Source organism: Mya arenaria, chromosome 4 (genome assembly GCF_026914265.1).
Source record: "Mya arenaria isolate MELC-2E11 chromosome 4, ASM2691426v1".
NCBI classification, from domain to species: domain Eukaryota; kingdom Metazoa; phylum Mollusca; class Bivalvia; order Myida; family Myidae; genus Mya; species Mya arenaria.
In genome coordinates this window covers 33,857,954-33,880,714 of record NC_069125.1, presented here as the reverse complement: position 1 = coordinate 33,880,714, position 22,761 = coordinate 33,857,954, and the positions used below count along the sequence as shown (strand labels likewise).

General features: G+C 35.1%; 1 protein-coding gene across 4 annotated transcripts in view; it reads left to right on the top strand.

The window, feature by feature from the left end:
* Positions 1 to 22,761, top strand: part of LOC128230311 (ankyrin repeat and sterile alpha motif domain-containing protein 1B-like) — a 116,992-nt gene that overhangs the window by 17,486 nt on the left and 76,745 nt on the right. For 3 of the 4 annotated variants that reach the window (XM_052942487.1, XM_052942486.1, XM_052942484.1), the window contains exons 8-13: positions 132 to 217; positions 3,072 to 3,109; positions 3,560 to 4,457; positions 5,322 to 5,488; positions 9,042 to 9,065; positions 15,168 to 15,906. In XM_052942487.1, coding sequence (XP_052798447.1) covers positions 132 to 217; positions 3,072 to 3,109; positions 3,560 to 4,457; positions 5,322 to 5,488; positions 9,042 to 9,065; positions 15,168 to 15,906 — 1,952 coding nt within the window. The remainder of the gene's footprint in view (positions 1 to 131; positions 218 to 3,071; positions 3,110 to 3,559; positions 4,458 to 5,321; positions 5,489 to 9,041; positions 9,066 to 15,167; positions 15,907 to 22,761) is intronic. The other variant, XM_052942485.1, reaches the window with a different exon arrangement.

Below are 22,761 nucleotides of genomic sequence, written 5' to 3'. Positions count from 1 at the left end.
AAAATTATGTGAGACTGTTTTGTTTCTCTCATTTAAATCCATTTCTATAGGGTATTAAAAGACTATGATACATATCTTTAATGTGTTTATTCTGATAAATGACGACTAAATTCTTTTTTCTCTGTTGATAGAGTTGTGAGTTCGTCCAGTTCTACTCATAGTGCGACAGCCCCACCACTGCCGCCAAGAACCTCTGTATTTGCTCCTGAGAATAAAGGTTAGTTAGTTAATATAAAACATCAACTAAATTATTAAGTTGTCTGTTTTTCGAAGGAAAAAAGTCAAGAGATGTTAATAGCCATGGCATCCTTATTTGCCACGGTAACATTGTGCTTAAACTTTAACCTAGGCCATAATTAAAAAAACATTGAAGATATTCATATGAAACTTGGTAAACTTGTTGCCGAAGTCGCTTGGTATATCTGTAGCATTACCAAAAACTCAGGCTTAGATAATTTTTCAATAATGTCCAAGTAAAAAGTCTGAAGTAAAAAACACAACAATAATTAGATTGTAATTGAATATTTACTTCAATAAAATACCATATTTATATAATTTTGCATCATTTGTTATTCCCTACCAAGAAATGAAATGGTTAAAAATCATAATTATTAGAAATGGTTGATTTAAAATTAGAAATGGTTGATTTAAAAAAAAAAAATACTGCGATAATTAATATCAATAGTTTGATAAAAGTAGCATGATAGGTAACACAATATTTTGTTTGAAACTAAAAAAACACACAAAAAAAAAATGATAATTTATAAAAAGTATGCTTATTATTATTACTTGTTGGCCATCTTCTTTCATGTTTGACAATTGTTAATAATAATTAGAATTACAATTATTTGGCTTTGACTAACTTTGACCTTGCAAATTTGAACACCAAAAATAATACAACCCTAACAATTATCGTACACTATAATTATACAAGTGGAAAATATTTAATTTCTCCTCTCATCAAGACTGATCAATAAATCAGCTTGTCAAAATGCATTGAGAGTACGGTATAAATAAAACAATGAAAATATTTAGATTCTGCTGATGGGTACCGATATGTATTGCTTCTGTTTAGTTTTGCAATATTTCGACTTAACAATAAAATTGCACAACCCTTATATCTATATATTTATATATAGTATAAAATGATAAAAATCTTGCCGATGAAACTTTTTATAAGGTGTATATCTTCAAGTTATTGTTATTTGTTGAGATGTAATTGGTGGTACGCTAACTTGTCAGTAAAGAAATTGAAATTAACATGATTGATAAAAAATAGATGCAAGAGCAATGGCCTGACCTTATTTGTTATAAGCTCAGCAGTTACTTAATGTACAGCATTGAAACTTCTCAAACTACTTAACTAAGCAACTTAGATAACTCTTCTCAAACTACTTAACTAAGCAACTTAGATAATCTTCTCAAACTACTTAACTAAGCAACTTAGATAACTCTTCTCAAACTACTTAACTAAGCAACTTAGATAACTCTTCTCAAACTACTTAACTAAGCAACTTAGATAATCTTCTCAAACTACTTAACCAAGCAACTTAGATAACTCTTCTCAAACTACTTAACCAAGCAACTTAGATAACTCTTCTCAAACTACTTAACCAAGCAACTTAGATAACTCTTCTCAAACTACTTAACTAAGCAACTTAGATAACTCTTCTCAAACTACTTAACCAAGCAACTTAGATAACTCTTCTCAAACTACTTAACCAAGCAACTTAGATAACTCTTCTCAAACTACTTAACCAAGCAACTTAGATAACTCTTCTCAAACTACTTAACTAAGCAACTTAGATAACTCTTCTCAAACTACTTAACTAAGCAACTTAGATAACTCTTCTCAAACTACTTAACTAAGCAACTTAGATAACTCTTCTCAAACTACTTAACTAAGCAACTTAGATAACTCTTCTCAAACTACTTAACCAAGCAACTTAGATAACTCTTCTCAAACTACTTAACCAAGCAACTTAGATAACTCTTCTCAAACTACTTAACCAAGCAACTTAGATAACTCTTCTCAAACTACTTAACTAAGCAACTTAGATAACTCTTCTCAAACTACTTAACCAAGCAACTTAGATAACTCTTCTCAAACTACTTAACCAAGCAACTTAGATAACTCTTCTCAAACTACTTAACCAAGCAACTTAGATAACTCTTCTCAAACTACTTAACTAAGCAACTTAGATAACTCTTCTCAAACTACTTAACTAAGCAACTTAGATAATCTTCTCAAACTACTTAACTAAGCAACTTAGATAATCTTCTCAAACTACTTAACTAAGCAACTTAGATAATCTTCTCAAACTACTTAACTAAGCAACTTAGATAACTCTTCTCAAACTACTTAACTAAGCAACTTAGATAACTCTTCTCAAACTACTTAACCAAGCAACTTAGATAACTCTTCTCAAACTACTTAACCAAGCAACTTAGATAACTCTTCTCAAACTACTTAACTAAGCAACTTAGATAACTCTTCTCAAACTACTTAACTAAGCAACTTAGATAACTCTATTTATGACCCTTTAATATTTTCCTACATTTTTTGATGAAGGTTTTGTATGTTTGAACACATAACTCAGCCTTGAATTGAAACTATATTCAAGGGTTCTCAACCATAACACTTATTTAATTATTAAATTTACTTAACTCTATTTACATTGTATGAAAATTATGGTGAAAATTATGACCATTTTTTATACAAAGTAGAAATTCTGTTTAAGGTTTTGCATGAAGGTCAATATTGCCATGAAGTATGTATATAACAAATTGCTGAATGTTTAAGATTGAAACTTTACCAAAGTGTTGCAGATATTATTTTTATCTAATTTTATAGTGATCCATGCAAGTTTTACCAAATCTTCAAATTCTTTAACTTAATAGCGGTGGAATATGAGAGTGCTGTCACTGGGACAGCTCTTGCTTATTTGTATTTTAGACATAGTTTGAATCATCAGTGACAATGTAGTGGAATTAAAAGGAAGCTAGTTCATACTTTTTGGTGTTCATTTTGTAGATTATTGGGTCAATAATTTGTTGCCAATTACTTTCAGAATCAAGAGTTGCCCCAGAAAAGGCTGTTCGATCAGTGGTAAATATAAAATGTTTTACGTTTTGTGTGTAGTACCAGTGGGTTTTAAATTTTGGACCGAAATTTGGCAAAATTCCCATACCAAAAAATATCATTTATTTCAAAAATTGAATAGAAAATTCCCTATATATCTCTTTTTAAACAGAAATATGAGTCAAAATGTTTAATCAGTATGTTTTTTAACTGCAATTTGATATGTGCTTACTTTTTAATTATGTATCAAACTTTGATAAGTAATTTACTGGTTATATTTTGGCTAGTCTGCAGTTTTAAATAATGTGATAAATTAAAAGTATTTATTAGATAAATAATGACCAATCAATAAATCAATCTTTTGGATAACTTTTATCAAACCAAACTTTTAAATAGTTTTATACAACAGGCATGTCTATGTTTGTGTTATTGTTTGTTTTGTATTTTCTATGTCTAAATGTATTGGTTTTCTTTCAGAATATTCCAAAGAAACCACCAAGACACAAAAAATCTCCTATGCCAGCACGCAAAAGTGACCCTTCCAAAACTGACAATTCCAAAACTGAAAGTTTGACAGAAGAACCACATTCCCCAACAATCACTTCCACTGAACTTCCTGTCAATAATGACTCAGCAAAATCTGATTCCACTTCCCAGCATTCCTTGCAATGTTCTGACCAATCAGATAGCAAAAAAACAGGATGTGATGTCACAGATTCTTCTGTGACTGGTTCAAATGATTCCAAATCAAACATTCCAGCAAAAACTGCAGATTCCCTCATAGACAATTCTGTCAGCCCTGTCACAGGAAAACAAGTAAGCCAAAGTGTTTACCTAGAAATGACTGCTCCAAAACAAAGGCCGGTGTCAGAGGTCAAACCTCAGATTCAATCAACCAAGTTACAAGAACCATCTGAGCAAGGAGTTGATAATTATGGTATCCTTTTTCCAAACTTGAAGAAAAGACCAGAACTTACAAGGACCAATACTGCTCCAGAAAGTGAATCCATGGGACCAAGCCCAATATCTCCAACTGAAAAATTCAAAGAAAAACAGGGACTCCTTAAACGTTCAAACACTGCACCAGAGGAAAATACTTATATACCAATGGACGGTACTTCTACAAAAGCTGTCCCTGACATAATTGAACCAACTGAAGACCCAGAGGTTGAAAACGAATACAGCGAAATTCCTGAAAAAAGTCCATCGTCTGAGGCACCGCCTTCCCCGCTGTATGCTAGTATTGGTGATGACATGGTGAACAGGGAGAGTATTGAATATTCACAGATTAAGGACATCACTCCCCCAGCTTCTCCGGATAAACCATGTGAGGAAAAACCAGATGAAGGGAAAGTTGGCGAAGAAGCGGTAAAAGGTATGAAAAAAATCTATAAATCTTTCCCGCTATGCCCATTTAAAAAAAGTTGCAGTTTTGAATGATGGTTTTGAGTGCTGGAACAGTTTTGTTGGCAAGGTCATTATCACTTTGATGTTACAAATTGGAAAAGTCTGGAAATTGTAGGTGACCAATTCAGGGCGCAACACTAATTTTTTTATCAGGTGACCCGCAGGATCACCTACTTCTAAAAATTTGGTGACCCGTAAAAAAAGGGTGTCCTGCAAAAATTCGCAAAAAACAATTAATAATTTATTGTTTTAAAATGAACTAAAAATCAATCTATAGTCTTTTTTAAGCCTTTCCTCATCAAGCTTTTATTTCTATGTGGGAAATGGCTCTGGAGCACCGCTTACAAATCGCCACATCGCGAAAGATTAATGACATAATTCACTCTGCAAAATGTGTGGCAGAATTCTCGGTCATACTAAAATTTGACAAACAGAACCGGTCTGTTATTTTGTTTCAACTTTATTTAAAATAATGTCATTATTCATCGATTATACATAAAATTAAGGGCTGACAATTATCTTAATCTGATAATGGCCCTGTTTATGACTGTGTCACTCTTTTGATGAACACAGTTTTGAATGCATTAATATTCCTATTGATTCTTCAAGTTGATGCTTTATTTTTCAGTGCTTAGCTTTGATGACATTTTTCCTTTTCAGCTTATACTTTACTTAATTTTATTGCTTCCAAAGCCTCCATAAAAAACACATACATGCTAAATTTTTTGAACATCTTTTAAAGCTTACTTTTGCTTAATATTATGCAAACAAATGTCCTTAGTACAAACTGTAATCTCTAAAAATAAGTATCAGTTAAACCTCTCCCTTTCAGTTGGTGATAAGCCCAATCACTTGGAGTTCAAAAAGCCCAGGAAGTCTGGGCTCACATCGGGCACCCCCCTGACCCCGACAGGATACGCCCAGCCCCCAACCCCTGATTTTCCCCCTCCCTCACCAGCCACAGCCCTCCTCGGCATTGAGATGAAGATACAGGAGATTGTAAGTAGTTTAAATAATACTGGGCAAAAATATATTGTTTTGTAGAATTTGCAATTTTCATTACACTGTTTCTTTTCAAAGTAGTTTTTATGTTGCTGTAATGTAGAATATGTTTTGTAGAATTTGAAGCCTTCCATTCATAAAAACACAACTCTTGTTGTTTTTTTGAAGATGTTTATCTAAGCTTTAAATGTGTTTTGCTTATGTTTTCCTTTGAGTGCTTTTTGAGTTTATAGATGTGAAATTGTTATTTTTTCTGTGCATTTAAAAACTTCTGCCAGGCTTTTTATATGCTTGTATGATTTATGTTTATCAGGCCCAATGAGTCTGAGTATAAGACTCAGACGGCCTTTCCAATAAAGGTCTTAGTCAATTTTGGTCATGAATTTAAATGATCAAAGTGCCATAGATGCTGTATTTTGCTACATATATTTTTTAAATGAACTTAAGCCAACATTGAAAGTGAACACAAAATTTAGGAAATAAAAAAAAATCAATGTATTCCATTTGTGACGATAATACAGTTTAACGATAATTGAAGATACAACTAAAATCCTCGATTAAAACAGCTCCCAAGCTCAGAAATGGTATTGAATACCCTAACAGGGGCGGATCCAGGAATCAACGTTAGAGGGGGCGTAGCTTAGGGGCGCAACCTTTTGACATGCACCCCTCCCTCTGAACCGAAAGTGTATGGCATAAACTGTTTGCAGATGGATTGGGGTTTAGCAATCAAGAAAAATTAACAATTTGTAGTTGGAAATGATGCATTATGGGCGTATTTTATTATTTTTTATCTCCTAAATTGACATAAAAAGTAACCTTTGATTTTATTTTGATTTCTTTTTTAATATATAACTTTCGGCTTCTTTATTAAGAAAAAATCTACTGAATGTGAAAGTAAACTTCTGACGATGGCCTTCTGATAAGGCTTTGTGCTATGAATTTCCCCTATGATCCATTAGCTTCTTGTTATCAAGTACTAAAAAATGAAATGGGTGTTACATTATCATTATTCATACTTAAACAATTTCCTAGAACTCTGCTTGATGGCATTTACCATAGAAAGAAGAGATTTGGTTCCATAAAGTGGTTCATATTTTATATCTTGTGTGCAAAACTATCTGTAATAACAGTTTGTTTGTGAAATTTTAGAGTGTAATGTCTCCATAAAGCATGTCTAGTCATAATTATGCAATGTCGTCATTTCATTGCCTACATTTTGGGCTGTCATATGCAATGCATTCATTTTATTGCCTGATACTTCTGGCTGTTATATGCAATGACATCATTTCATTTCCTGAAACTTCTGGCTGTTATATGCAGTCATGATTTTATTGCCTGAAATGTTGGGCTGTAATATGCAATGCATTCATTTTATTGCCTGATACTTCTGGCTGTTATATGCAATGTCATCATTTCATTGCCTGAAACTTCTGGCTGTTTTATGCAATGTCATCATTTTTTATGATATGTCATCATTTTATTGCCTAAAATGTTGGGCTGTTATATGCAGTGTCATCATTTCATTTCCTGAAACTTCTGGCTGTTATATGCAATGTCATCATTTAATTTCCTGAAACTTCTGGCTGTTATATGCAATGTCATCATTTCATTGCCGGAAATGTTTGGCTGTTTTATGCAATGTCATCATTTTTAGCTCTACTGGCCAAAGGCCAGAAGAGCTTATGCGATGGTAATGTGTACGTAGTATTTGCTTTCGTGCGTCCGTGCGTCTGTAAACAATTGCTTGTGAACACGATACAGTCTTCATTTTTGATTGTATCTCGATGAAACTTGTACAGTATCTAGATATCCATTAGAGCTCGGTTCCTATCGAAAACCAGCCAGATCCGCCCATGCATGCCTAGATTATAGCCCTTGATAGTATAAAAAAATGCTATTGTGTAAACACTAGCTTGTGAACATGATACAGTCTTCAGTTTTGATTGTATCTCGATGAAACTGGTACTGTATCTAGATATCCATTAGAACTTGGTTCCTTTTGAAAACAAGCCAGATCTGCCCATGCATACCTAGATTATGGGTCTTGAAAGTATAAAAAATGCTATTTTTAGCCAAGTCTATTTTTAGCCAAGTCTACATGAGCGAAATCTATTTTTAGCCAAGTTTACTTGTAAAGTCACAATTGCTTGTGAAGGTTTGTTAAAATTATGCCTCGGGGGTCATAACTGCCCCCCCCCACGGAGATCGCAACACAAACAACCTGGGCGACATTGGCGGAGGCCCCGGGAATAGTTCTCTTTTCTTTGTAAGGGACAGACTCTCCCCCCCCCCCCTTATATTGGGAAATGTTAAAAACCTTTTTGCCTGAAACCACTATGCAAATCCTTGTAATTTTAAGTGGTCCACTACCATGGTTGTTCAAATTATGCCCCTTGGGTCAAAACTTGCACTGCCTTGGGTGTCACAATTTTCCTAGAGACTTATTTAAGAAATATTTTCAAAATCTTCTTGTTTCAAACCACAAGGCCCATACCTTTGATATTTGTTGTGGAGCAACATATGATGCATTTGAAAACATTTGAAATAATGCCCCTTGGGCAAAAGCTGGCCCCACCCCTTTTGACTTACTTTTTAATTTTTAAAGCTACAGTAATGAAATTTTGACCATGTGAACAGTTTTGCAAACAAGCATTAATGTTGTCCTCGGATGTCCTTGACATTGACCTTTGACCGACTTTTTATTTTTAAAGCTACAGAAATGAAATTTTGACCATGAGTACAGTTTTGAAAGCAAATATTTTTTACCCTCATATTACCTCTACTTGGCACATATTAAAATAGTTCATGCAACTAATCTGCTATCAACACTTCCTGTCCTCAGATGTTGAACGTGCAACGTTTTCAGCTAGCCCAAACACAAAAAGTGAACTATATATTTGTTGCCTATTACTGAAACGTACATGCTCTGGATTGAAAATGACCACAAGAGCCATGCCAGTAGAGCATAGGCCCATAGGTTTATGCAATGTCATCATTTCATTGCCTGAAACTTCTGGCTGTTATATTCAATGTCATCATTTTATTGCCTGAAATGTTGGGCTGTTACATTCAATGTCATCATTAGCTCGTCTGTTTTTCGAAGAAAAAAAGTCGAGTTATTGTGATAGCCTTGGCGTCGTCGGCGTCGTCTGCGTCTGCGTCTGCGTCTGCGTCGTCGTCGTCGTCCAAAAACTTTAACCTTACCTCATAACTCAAAAACCGTTCAACATTTTCACATTAAACTTGCTACACGTGTTCCTATTAACACTATGCATGTTTATAGCAGGTCATATAATTTTGCCTTTAATTAATATTGAGTTATCCCCCCTTTTCGACTTGGAATTACAGACGAGCGTTGGCACCCACTCCGCGGTGCTCTTGTTTTATTGTCTTAAACTTAGGCCTGTGTTTTCATTTTTGTATAGAATTATTCTGTAAGCCACTTTGGTATAGAGTTAGTAACTTAATCACCATTATTCACATCATAAATACAATATCAACTACTCATATACTAAGATATTCTAAGCAATCTCTCCAATTTCCATAGAAACAGGAATGGCAGCTTTTGATGGTAGGTACAAGAATGCGACTTAGCTCAACATAACATATAGGGTTAAGGCTGTTTGGTGCGGAAATCATGGTCCTAATAAAGTCATTGGCAATATGCCGATCTTTCAATAAAGATTGTCGCTTGAAAAGTAAAGTATATATAAATTCAATCATAACTTCTGGTAGAACATATTTCAGTTTCATCATTCGAAGCAGAATAATGATATACAATTTTTCAAAGGAACTAGATTTTTCCCGTATTTTTGATATTGTGGAAAAAAGGATTTAGGATAATCCAATTGATAAATTATCCAATGATAAATGTTGTCTTAAAATCAAAAATATTTAAAACCAATGAATTAGTAAAGCAATGCATATTTTGACACAAATTTAAATGATTTGTGTATGCCAAACAGCCTATGAAAACTGTATGTACAATTTAAAGCATAGTGGTTAAGGGGAGGTTAATCTTACTTGTAGCATAATTATTGAGCGCATGATTTATCTCTCAGAATTATGTGCACCGCTGTTTGTTATGACGGAAGTAGCTAAATGTACCCTATAGCAGTTGAATTTCTTGTATAAATGCGGAAACTATTCTGTTTATTATGAATGTACGCCTACAAGGATGTTTGGAAATGTACCGTTTTTGTTATTTCTGATTGCTTTTTCGAATCCAGATTTGAAATTCCCATTTGGAACTCCACGGCCATTTTCCATCGAAAACAAACGTGGATGTATGACAGTACATCAGTAGAAGTAGTTAGTAATATTGTAAAAAAATTTTTTTTAATTAATTGTGGTGTTTAAACATGTATGTTGTATATCTAATTTTAAATTGATTGCCAGTGAAGTGTTTTATTGCATAAATAATAAAGATTCCCAAGAGTAAAGTCAATAAGTTAAACTGCTAAATTACTACAGGATCTACTTGCAGTGTAGTTAAAATGTAAAGATTTCTGACATTGTAAACCGTCCATATACATCTGAGGTTGTTTGATGGAAAATTTGCTGAGGATTTCCAACTGTTGAAAAACCATACAACATAATCATGAAAGGCTTTTTGATTTGCATGTTGTTGTCTTTTCAAAAATATTTATTTTGATGTATTGTCATAGACCTATTGACTTTATCAGCCTAAATTTAGCTCTGAAACAGTTCACATGAAACTCTGGCATAAATTATTGAGGAGTATGAACCCAAAACTCTGGCATAAATTATTGAGAAGTTAGGACCTGAAACTACGGCATGAATTATTGAGGAGTTAGGACCCGAAATTTAGGCATAAATCATAGAGGAGTTAGGATCTGAAACTCTGGCATTATTTATAGAGGAGTTAGGACCTGAAACTCTGGCATTAATTATTGAGGAGTTAGGATCAGAAATTTTGGCATAAATTATAGAGGTCAGTTAGGACCTGAAACTTTAGCATTAATTATTGAGGAGTTAGGATCAGAAATTTTGCATAAATTATTGAGGAGTAAGGACCTGAAACTCCAGCATGAATTATTGATGAGTTAGGACCCGAAACTCTGGCATAAATTATTGAGATTTTAGGACCCAAAATTTTGGCATAAATTAATGAGTAAGGACCTGAAACTCCAGCATGAATTATTGAGGAGTAAGGACCTGAAATTATGGCATAAATTATTGAGGAGTTAGGACCTGAAACTCCAGCATGAATTATTGAGGAGTTAGGACATGAAAACTCTGACATAAATTACTGAGTTAGGACCCAAAACTCTGGCATAAATTATTGAGTTAGGACCCCAAACTCTGGCATAAGTTATTGAGTTAGGACCTGAAACTCTGGCATAAATTATTGAGTTAGGACCCGAAACTCTGGCATAAGTTATTGAGTTAGGACCTGAAACTCGGGCATTAATTATTGATGAGTTATGTGCTTTTTCGATTTGTGTTCGGATCTGCCTGCAATCTTCATACATGTCATACTTCTCGAGACCTCCCAAGCGGATTTTGTTCAGAAAACCAGGGCCCAGGGGTTTTTCATAAATTGTTATTGTTCTCGCACCTGCTTCTTTTGTGTGTGTACTTCTCATTAAACTAGCATTCTTTATAACTGAAAAGCACTTTTTGTGTATATATGTTGTAAGTAAATGTTTTGAACACAGCAGTCTAGTCTAAAAAAAATCCAATCACACATGGAAGACTATAGGAACGGATTGATATTCTGTGGGATCCCCCCTCCCCCTAGCCAGGAGATATGACCTGTATGAATGTTTAATTTACATCAAGGAATGAATACCTACATGTAACTATACAATAAAATGGATTGAACTCAAAAGTCATCAGTTGCATGCATTGATCGTGTTTTCAGTTCAAGTTTGATGCAGTACCAGAGTCACAGAATATACATGAGGTATCCATGGTGTAACCAGACCTACCAACTCATGCTAGATTGTCTCCCCTAGAGTAATGATACCTTTCTGATTTATACTGTATAAGGAGTTATGTCCCTTGATGGTTAGGGAAAAAAGGTCTTTGCTATAAAACCTTTCCTAACTGGTTTTGTGACACATAGTGGCAAATAATAGAGAGATAGTGAAAGACTACTTTTACACGTGCCTGCACATGTGGGCTATGTTTTTTACATATTGTACAAGATTAGAATCATCAATGCCATGTACAAATGCCATGTATGTTAGCGTTCCGTGTGAGTATCAGCGAGCCTACAAGTACAATTTTAAAAATGAACGTTCAAAAAGGTTTTTTTTTAAAAGCCAGTTTTGTAGCATCATCCCCTTTGACTCCCATTGTGGGCCAAAAGTGCCCGCAAAAGACATCATCCCTTCAGCTGCCAAGTCAATCACATCCCTGATATAAGGTTTTAGATTCAGTTGACAATGGTATCAATGCTCTATTAGTCTTTTTCCCACGTTGCTGCATGAAATGACCTAACCAGCTTGTAATTTCAGTGTCTGTTTAGTGATATCCCAGCCAGGCCAGTGAGTGAATTATCTCCCCTGAACTGCACAAAGTTGACCTTTACCTTTGACCTTATGTATATGATCTTAATATGTGTATAGTCCAGTGTTGATGTTGCCATAGTAACACCTTAACCCTAATATGTGTGTTGTTTGTTCCAGATAAAAATGTTATGTGCACTAGTTATTAGATCGAGTTTTCCATGTCAATTTAAAGCCTGATTACTTTGAGTTAATGGGGGTTGAGGGATGTCCTGCCGTTTGGAAAGTTCAAATAACTTTAAATTGTACCCCATTTTGATGACATGTCACATGGAAGTTCTAGGAGACCCTGTTTGAAAGGACAAGGTCAAAGCCCAACAGACACTTAAACAAGAGACAGCAATTTGTACATAACAACACAGGCAGACCAAACTTGCATAAACATATCTTCACTTGATGTTGGGGTTACAGCTTAGAAATTGTCAGTGAAACAGGGGTTCACTGGGGGGGGGGTTTAAGCCAGTTTGATAAGTTTTGTGGGGAACAAATTAATTTCTAGTCTTTCTGTTTATGTTCAAAATGAGGTAAAATGATCAGGTGTGTATTAGCGCAGATGATTTAGCACAAAGTTGTTCACCACATTGAAATGACATGGCACATAAAAAATCAAGGTCATTTGCTGCTAGGTCAAGGTTATTCTGAACCTGCAAAGCTACTGAAAGAACACTAAGGGCAGTGTACATAATACAATGGAATTTACAAGGACAAGCCCAGTAGCCAACAGTTAAAGGCACAAGATCAAAGCTATGCGAGGACAACAACATTCAAAACAACACAGGCAGATCACACTAATGCATAAAAATATCTTCACTAATAAATGTTTGGGTTACCGCCTTGGAATGGTCAGTGAAACAAGATTTCACTGGGGTTTACCACCTTGGAAACGGCAGTGAAACAAGAGTTCACTGGCAGGTAACCACCTTGGAATGGTCAGTGAAACAAGATTTCACTGGGGGTTACCACCTTGGAAACGGCAGTGAAACAAGAGTTCACTGGGGGGTTACCCCCCTGGAATGGTCAGTGATTTAACAAGAGTTCACTGGGGGGTTACCCCCCTGGAATGGTCAGTGATTTAACAAGAGTTCATTGGGGGTTACTGCTCTAGAATGTACAGTGGTTTAACAAGAGTTCACTGGGGGGTTACCACCTTGGAATGTTCAGTGAAACAAGAGTTCACTAGGGGGTTACCGCCTTGGAAATGGCAGTGAAACAATAGTTCACTGGGGAGTAACCGCCTTGAAAAAGGCAGTGAAACAAGAGTTCACTAGGGGGTTACCACCTTGGAATGGTCAGTGATTTAACAAGAGTTCATTGGGGGTTACTGCCCTGGAATGTACAGTGGTTCAACAAGAGTTCACTGGGGGGTTACCGCCTTGGAATGGTCAGTGAAACAAGAGTTCACTGGGGGGGGGGGGGGGGGGGGGTACCACCTTGGAATGGTCAGTGGTTTAACAAGAGTTCAATGGGGGGTTACTGCCTTGAAAACAGCAGTAAAACAAGATTTCACTGGGGGGTTACCACCTTGGAATGGTCAGTGAAACAAGAGTTCACTGGGGGGTTACCACCTTGGAATGATGAGTGATTTAACAAGAGTTCATTGGGGGTTACTGCCCTGGAATGGTCAGTGAAACAAGTGTTCACTGGGGGGGGGGGGGGGGTTACCGCCTTGGAATGGTCAGTGGTTTAACAAGAGTTCAATGGGGGGTTACTGCCTTGAAAACAGCAGTAAAACAAGAGTTCACTGTGGGGGTTACCGCCTTTGAATGGTCAGTGAAACAAGATTTCACTGGGGGGTTACCACCTTGGAATGGTCAGTGAAACAAGAGTTCACTGGGGGGGTTACCACCTTGGAATGGTCAGTGAAACAAGAGTTCACTGGGGGGGTTACCACCTTGGAATGGTCAGTGAAACAAGAGTTCACTGGGGGGTTACCGCCTTTGAATGGTCAATGAAACAAGAGTTCACTATGGGGTTACCACCTTGGAATGGTCAGTGAAACAAGATTTATCTGGGGGGTTACCACCTTGGAATGGTCAGTGAAGCAAAAGTTCACTGGGGGTTAAAACCAGTTTCATAAGATTTGTGAGGAAAAAAATAATTTCTAGTCTTTCTGTACAAGTTCAAAAAGAGGCAAAATAAAAAGGTGTGTAATAGTATTAAATTTTAGAGCCTGGCATGCTAGAATTCATACAGTGTAATAGTTGCCATGTAATATCTAGTTATATGTAGATTGATTTAACAAATTAAATTGTAAATAATATTCACCAGCATTAATAGAATACAGTCCAGTTTTTTCTTTCACTTGCAAGTTCAACAAAATTGAAAAAAGAAGGAAAAATGGAAAACATTTTTTTCCCCAACTATCACTTACTTAATCTTAGAAACATCACACATGAATATGGTACTTCAGGAGGAAGATATTGATAAACGTGTTTGTGAAGTAAAATATAAGGTCTATATAAGGATGTAAAATGAATTTAAATCAAAACAAAGACGGTTACGATTCACAGACTGGTGATCGAAGTACATACTATCATACGAATATCGTTCAATGCCACTCATGCAAAGCCATTGGATACATACATTAAATGAGTACACTAAACTGACTTTATTTTAACTACATCATTACTGACAAATTTTATTAATATCATATTCTGTCATTGTTTTTAAGAATATCAAATAAAGTTTTAGTTATTTCATTGTTGCTATGAGTTTTGATTTGAAAAATGTGATTTGAAATCATTTACAGGATGGAGTATTTTGAGTTAGGTAACTTCTATCTTTATTATCAAACATAAACATTTATTCGTTTATTTTTGTCATTTTTTTATTTCACTTTCGGTAATTAGTTTGTGTACATTGGAAAAGTACTAATTATATTCAGTTCTTCTTGGTTGTGGGACATCTTTTTTGTTTGTGTTCATTATATGTTTGAATTATGTTCGAAGAATTACTTTCAGTGTATTTTATTTTATTTGCTAAATGTTTTATTTTCTACCATTATTAACATCATCATTCATATTTGTTCAGTTCTGTGTTTAATGTAAAAGTATGTAACAATTGTTGTTTTTATTGTAGAATTATTAAAAAACTAAATATTTATCAAGTTTAATGCTGTTTGATTGTTATTATTTCAGGATTCAAAGAGGAAATCAAGGGACATAACTACTATTACTGATGAAACAGCACTGGGGAGTATTAAGGAGCAGACAACAGAGGTCAAGGCTACAGACAACCATAAGGTCAAGGTTACAGGTCAGAAATCAAATGAGGTGATAGATTCAGGTGCTTCAGGAGAGAAAGAGGACGAAGATCCTGAAAAAGACAAAAATCAAATAAACGAATCAAAAACTGATTCAGCTGATAGTCAAACTGTGATAGAGCAAGAAACCAAAAATATTCCGGAGTCTTCCATTCCAACTGAGGCAGATACTGTGATTGATTGTAGCGAGGACAGCATGTCCAAAAACAAGCAACCCCATCCACAAATCAGCCCTAAGCCCCCTGTTCCTCAAAAGCCCAGGGGATTAGGGGATAGTTTCAAATCTGACAAACCTGGTGCAAGGGTTAGTATCAAAAATAGTGCAGATCAAAAAAGAAGAGATAAAGAAAATGTCAAGAGAGAAAATGGGGATGAGTCTGAGAGTAAGAAATCTCCAAATGAAAATCTTGACAAAAACTTGTCTGTTTGTAGTGAAGTTAAAGAAGCAAGTAGTAGCATAAAAACACCAGAAAAGGAAGAAAAACCGACAGAGGCCCCAGCCAATACAGGAGGCTCTGGCGAAGGCACGCCTACAGCAGAGGGAGGGGCCTCACCTGTGGTCATGAGAAGACCAAGTAGGAACATGGCCAACCAAGATTTGGATGTCTTTAAAGGTGAGAGTTATATGAAAATGATGGGTGTGTTGATGATGTGGTATAGGTGTCTCTCTTTCTGAACCAAGATGGCATAGATTGATCTCCCACCAAGGGCACATAACATTATCATAGCCTTTCGAAATTTTCACTCTGGTACTGGTTTTTATGTTGATGACGACTCATTTGTGATTCATATCATCCTGCAATTGTCCTCACAAACAAGATAAAACTAATCAAACTTATTTTAAATGATAGGTCATTAATTATAATGGTAATATGCTTAATTTAGAAATATGTCAGTCTTAAAAAATGTTTTATAGTGTTTTGCTTATGGTGTTAACAGCATTTTGTTGGAATCCAAAATTAAATAATAAAAAATGGGTCATTCAATGCGTGGGGTTAATACCAAAAGGTACCAACATATTTGCAATAGGTCCAATGCGTTTACATCAAGTAATTGTTAGAATCTGCCAAAAATGTTAGTTGTATAATGTGGGAATGGGTACAAAATTGCGGCAATATTCGTTTACATGCAGTAGTGGGCAATGTCAGCCAAATATGTGTAACATTCAGATAAGAGTAAAGATAGAGAAGACTTTGGTACCCTCTGTCATTAATACCACAATTGTTTCTTTTTATGAGCAAAACGAATTATGCAATATAAGAATTTATACCTCAACAAGGATAAACAATGGGGTAACATATTGGTTTTAAGTGGTTTTATCTGACCATATAAGCTTTTTAAAATGCTTTCAGCCATTTGCTCACATGCTATTTTCTTTTTTTGCACCGCCCATTCTGTTGTGTAGACCAAGAGCTTAGCTGTAAGTTGTCTTTTATCGTTCAAGTTTTGTTTTGTATCTTTCCTTTAGCAATATCGTACAATATTGTTGGTTCAAGGGACATAACTGTTCTACAGTTTCACATGTTATACTTCATTGTTCTTTATCTTGTTAGAACCTTTTGCTCATTTGCATGGGTTTTATGTTTTTATTCAAATACATGTTAAGCTTGGAAGTTCTAAGAGTTTTGTTTTGGTAGTAGTTGTCATAGCGTTTGTGTTGTCACTGGCAGCAGTGGCCTTGACGTCATGGCACTTGAAAACCACTAAAGATATTGCAAAGAGTAATATATTTTGCATGTCATCAATGTTGTAATTTAAAGTGTTCTGTAAGTTTCAATTTTGTGCTCTTAAATTGTCGTAAAAATATTAATTGTTGTAAAATTTTGAATACCAGTAAAAAATAATGGTACATAAAAGAGTGTGATTCGTATCATATTGTGACTGTATTCACATATGAGATGAAATATATTAATATAAACTTGCATGATAGCTCATATAAATAAATACGTTTAATGATATATAATTTGTTTATTTATTGTTTGTCAGCATTATTGGCATATAGAATGAAAAGTGGAATACCGTAAATGACTGGGTATTAGACGCCCTTTTTTTCCTCAGATTTCGATGCAAAAAAATGCCTGCGTATAATACCCCGTAACAATTTTTCAAAGTTTTTTTCTGAGGTTGATTTTTAAGCTGAGAGTTTGTTTACATTTATGTAGAAAGGGAAGTTACTCGCGTCATATTGATCGATTATATACGGGTTAAAACGGCAAGTTACAGATCGGTATATGGTATATCGTAAGACGTTTATAATTTTAACAAAAATATTTTTGGATTAAATGTTTTTCGATTAAAGTTATTCAATTTAATTTTGAATAATAAATTGAATTGAACAATAATTAAACTTGCATATAAGAAAGCAAAGTTGGGCACTGTCAAAATATTTTTTGTCAGTTGTACGATAAGGTGTGAAAAACTCGACTGCCTTTAACCTGTTAACATACCAATACTACAAACTGTTGCGATAATGGTCTTGTTTTTTTTCGCACTTTGTCACGTTCTTTATTCTTTTCTGTAGGTGTTGACATTTTGAGAACAAACTCGTACAATATAAGGTCTTTGCAAAACTTAACTTATCATTCTTGACGTATTTTGTTTACGATATACTGTCAGAAAGAATCTTACAAATTGTCATAAAAGGTACTTTTTAGTGCCATCCAACAATAAATTGTCACACTAGGTACTTTTTAGTGCCATCATGGGGAAAGTGCGTACATCGTACACAGCACGGGAAAAGCTAGCTGTTATCAGCTATGCTGAAGAGCACGGCAATCGTGCAGCGGGTCGCCAGTACACCATAAGAAATAAATGGAATAATTGGATGGCCGGTGAAACGCACTCCTACACAAAGACTGGGCGAAGAAGGAAGCCAGAACTTGATCAAATCTGCGCTTGGATCGTAGACGCATGGAAAGAGCTAGATCCGAAGATCATTGTTTATGCGTTCAAGAAGTGCTCCATATCAAACGCTATGGACGGGACCAAAGATGACACCATATGGGAGGAGTTTGTCAAAAACCCAGCGCACAAATAGACAGATGAGGCAGACGAAGAAGAAGATGATGATGGATGCGGTTACTACACGGACAAGACGACCAAAGACATGACGGAGGATGAAATGGAGCGTTTCTTCGAGAGTGACGACGATGACGAGGAATTTGAGGGCTTTGAGGAAAGCGATTTAAGGATTTGTGAATGACAATTTGTGTGTTTCTTTGTGCAATTTGTTTATGTGCTGGTTGAATGTATTTATTTTAAATAATCTGTTATGTTTTATATCACATGAAACGAATAAAAATGAAACCTATTTTGCTTTGTGTTATCATTGTATGGTTTTAAAGATAACCATCGCCATTTTCACGAAAAAAAAAAATTTTTTGTCACTGTCAACAAACATGGTGGCCGAAAATGCCAGACAATTTAACATTTTTTCTATGCGTCTTTTAACCCAAAACATAAATTAAAAGTTTTTTTCCCCGATTTAGCACATATTTTTTTTCCTGCGTCTAATACCCCCTATCGTCTTATAACCAGTCATTTACGGTATCTCATCTCTGCTACATTTCGATGAATTTTTAGCATAACCTTTTTTTTGACAATCTTGTTGATATGAAGGTAAGCAATCCATCATTAGGATTCAATGATGTGTTTGTGAATTTCACATATTAACATCGATATTATTTCTATGTTTAATTTACAATGAATAATTAATATTATTTTTGCATGGATTGAATTTTTTAATGAAACCATAATGACGATATTTTTATGATACGAGTGTTAAAGGGAGGTTATAAGATAAATATAGTAATTTTAATTTAAGAAACATTATGTCTACATAAAAAAAATCTTGGTTGTAACTTCAAACGATTTAAACTTAACATTTTGTAACTTTAAAAGGAACCCTTATCAGTAGCATTTTCTTTTTAAGATTGATGGATTACCTTAAAATTATTTTTCTATGAAAGACATCTGAATTCCTCTATCAATTTAAAAACATGACCAAACTTTGTAACAACATTACCAAGTTGTTTCAAAATCAACCTTTTTCACCAAGTTGTAGCTGTTGGTTCGACTATTAATTTGAAATAAATGGATTGAGCATATCCAGACCACTTCTACTACATTATCTTTATTGTTTGTTTATCTGGAGAGAGGTAATTGTGGTTTTGTTTTCCGGACTACTGTTGTAAGGCCAAAATGTACGTGTGCTGAAAGATTTTTTCAAACAGGTTGTTCTGAGATTTTACCATTGGTTTCACCTACCGTTCAAAGATAAGTTCATAATTAAGTGAGTTGTCGATTCTTTGACGAAAGCAAATTTAACATATCTAATTTAGTGCATTTTGGATTTTTTGAGGAAAGAAAATTTAACATGCATTTAATGTATTTTTGATTTCCTTGGCGAAAAACAAATTTAATATTAATTAAGTGTGTTGTGGATTTCTTTGTGAAAAGCATATTTAATGAAAGCAAATTTATCATAAATTCAGTGGATTTGATGAAAATACAATTAAACATTCAAAGTAAATAACTAATTTTTTATGTTTTGGATTCTTAACACTCCACGCAAAGTGCTCATAATCGTGTGCTGTTCAAAGATTAGAAGAATATATTTAATGTGTTGGATTCTTTAACTTAAAGCCATGAACACATTGTTTGTTGTGGTTTCTTTGACTTTCAAAGCCTGAAGAACACATTTTGTGTGTTCTAATGCAAAGTACAGTGTTGGTGCATTTTGGATTCTTAAACTAAAGGCCATGGACACATTGTGCGTGTGTTCTAATACAAAGAACGAAGTTGGTGCATTGTGGTTTCTTTAACTTAAAAGAAAGAACACATTGGGTGTGTTCTAATACAGTTTTTAAGTACACAGTTTTTTAAAATGCATTGTGGATTCTCAAATTTTAATGCAAACTAAAATCTGGTATGTTGTATTTTTTATTAGCTCTACTGGCCAAAGGCCAGAAGAGCTTATGCTATGGTAATGTGTACGTAGTATATGCATCCGTGCGGTCGTGGGTTTGTGCGTCTGTAAACAATTGCTTGTGAACATGATACAGTCTTCAGTATTGATTGTATCTCGATGAAACTTGTACAGTATCTAGATATCCATTAGAGCTCGGTTCTTTTCGAAAACCATCAAGATCCGCCCATGAATGCCTAGATTATGGGCCATGAAAGTTTTAAAGAAATGCTTTCTATTTTTAGCCAGATCTGCATGAGCGAATTCTATTTTTAGCCAAGTTTACATGTGCATGTAAATTCAAGTCTAGAGTTAAGGGAGACAATTTGCAAGTCTAGGATTTTGAGAGACAATTTGCGTTTTGCTTCTGCAGTTGATTTTGTGAATTACTCTGCCTTGTTCTTGTTGAAAGCCCAAAGGCCATTTTTTAGCTTTAAGTTCTGTAGTTTGCGCATTTATCTTAACAAAATTGGTTGTGAATGTTTAAGTTATGCACCTGGTGTCATTACTGGCCACACCCAGGGTTCACAGGTTTGGTAAACATAAATCTGGAAAGGTTTGAAAATCTTTTTGTGTGTTCGTGCATCCATCTCAGCACAATTGATTATGAATGTTTGTTCAAATTGATCAATGTTGTCCAAGGATGCCCTTGACTTTGACCTTTTGACCAACTTTTTTTAACTTTTAAAACTACAGAAATTTTTACTATGAGTACAGTTTTGAAAGCATTTTTTTTTTGTCAGATGACTTTTACTTGGCACATATTAAAATAGTTCATGCAACTAATCTGCTTACAATACTTTCTGGGCTCAGATGTTGAACGTGCTACGTTTTCAGGTAACCCAAACACAAAACATAAACTATATGTCTGTTGCCTTTTACCCATACATACATGCTCTGGATTGATATGACCACAAAAGCCATGCCAGTAGAGCATAGGCCCTTTTGGGCCTCTTGTTAATTAACTTTATTCATTTACTATTTATTGACAAAGTAAAACCTTAAGTTCTTTGAATGATGAATGTAGTTGTTCTTCTGGCGGATGGGCAGGCGGGCTTTAGAGCGGATTGCATTAAACTCACCTGGATATCTTGAGTTTGGGTTGACATATTGTGATCAAACTTGGTTTGTAGGAAGAGTTAATGGAAACCTTTTAATGAGATCGCGTTTGGGGCGCCTTAGGTCAGAGTCAAGGTCACTGTTACTAATAATAGAAACAGTGCTGAAACTGATTTTCTTTAATTTGGGTAGACAGTTATTGTCACAAAACTTGGTATGTAGGAAGAGTTTATGGAGATTTTCATGGGATTGTTTGGGGCCCCTAGGATCAAGGTCAAGGTCACTGTTACTGACACTTGGTATATAGAAAGAGGTTATGGGCATCGAGCAGGGTCAATCTCACCTAAAATTCTCACAATAAAGGCTGAAGTTCTGTCACATTGAAAACCTGGTTTTTGTGTCGCCTGAAAAGACGACATATAGGGGTTACTTTTGTCGGCGGCGGCGGCCGTGGCGGCGTCGGCGGCGTCCGCGTCCCATTTTCGCTTGTCCGGGGTATATCTCCTAAACTATTAGTGGTATCAACTTGAAACTTCATATGTACATAGATCTAATTGAGGGCAAGTGCAGTGCACAAGAACTATTGCTCTTGCTTCCATATTTTTTAGAGTTATTGCCCTTTGTTATTTTTCATGCTTAAAGTTTTGTCCGGGGCATATCTTGTACAATATAAGAGTTATCAACTTGAAACTTCATATGTAGATAGATCTCATGGAGGGCAAGTGCAGTGCACAATAACAGTAACTCTTGCTTTCTTAGTTTTAAAGTTATTGCCCTTTGTTAATTTTCATGCTTAAAGTTTTGTCCGGGGCATATCTTGAAGAAAATAAGAGGTATCAACTTGAAACTTCATATGTAGATAGATCTCATTGAGGGCAAGTGCAGTGCACAATAACAGTAACTCTTGCTTTCTTAGTTTTAAAGTTATTGCCCTTTGTTAATTTTCATGCTTAAAGTTTTGTCCGGGGCATATCTTGAAGAATATAAGAGGTATCAACTTGAAACTTCATAGCTAGATAGATCTCATTGAGGGCAAGTGCAGTGCACAATAACAGTAACTCTTGCTTTCTTAGTTTTAAAGTTATTGCCCTTTGTTAATTTTCATGCTTAAAGTTTTGTCCGGGGCATATCTTGAAGAATATAAGAGGTATCAACTTGAAACTTCATAGCTAGATAGATCTCATTGAGGGCAAGTGCAGTGCACAAGAACCATTACTCTTGCTGCCATATTGTTAGAGTTATTGCCCTTTGTTAATTTTCTTGCTTAGGTTTTGTCCGTGGCATATCTCGTAAACTATAGGAGGTTTCAACCTGAAACTTATTCCGTAGGTATATCTGATTGAGGGTTCAAATGCCACCTACACTTGAAAGTTAAATGGCAACATCATTGTCTATAAATGAATAAAATGCCAATCTAACAGCTATAATGTCGACAGTAAATAAT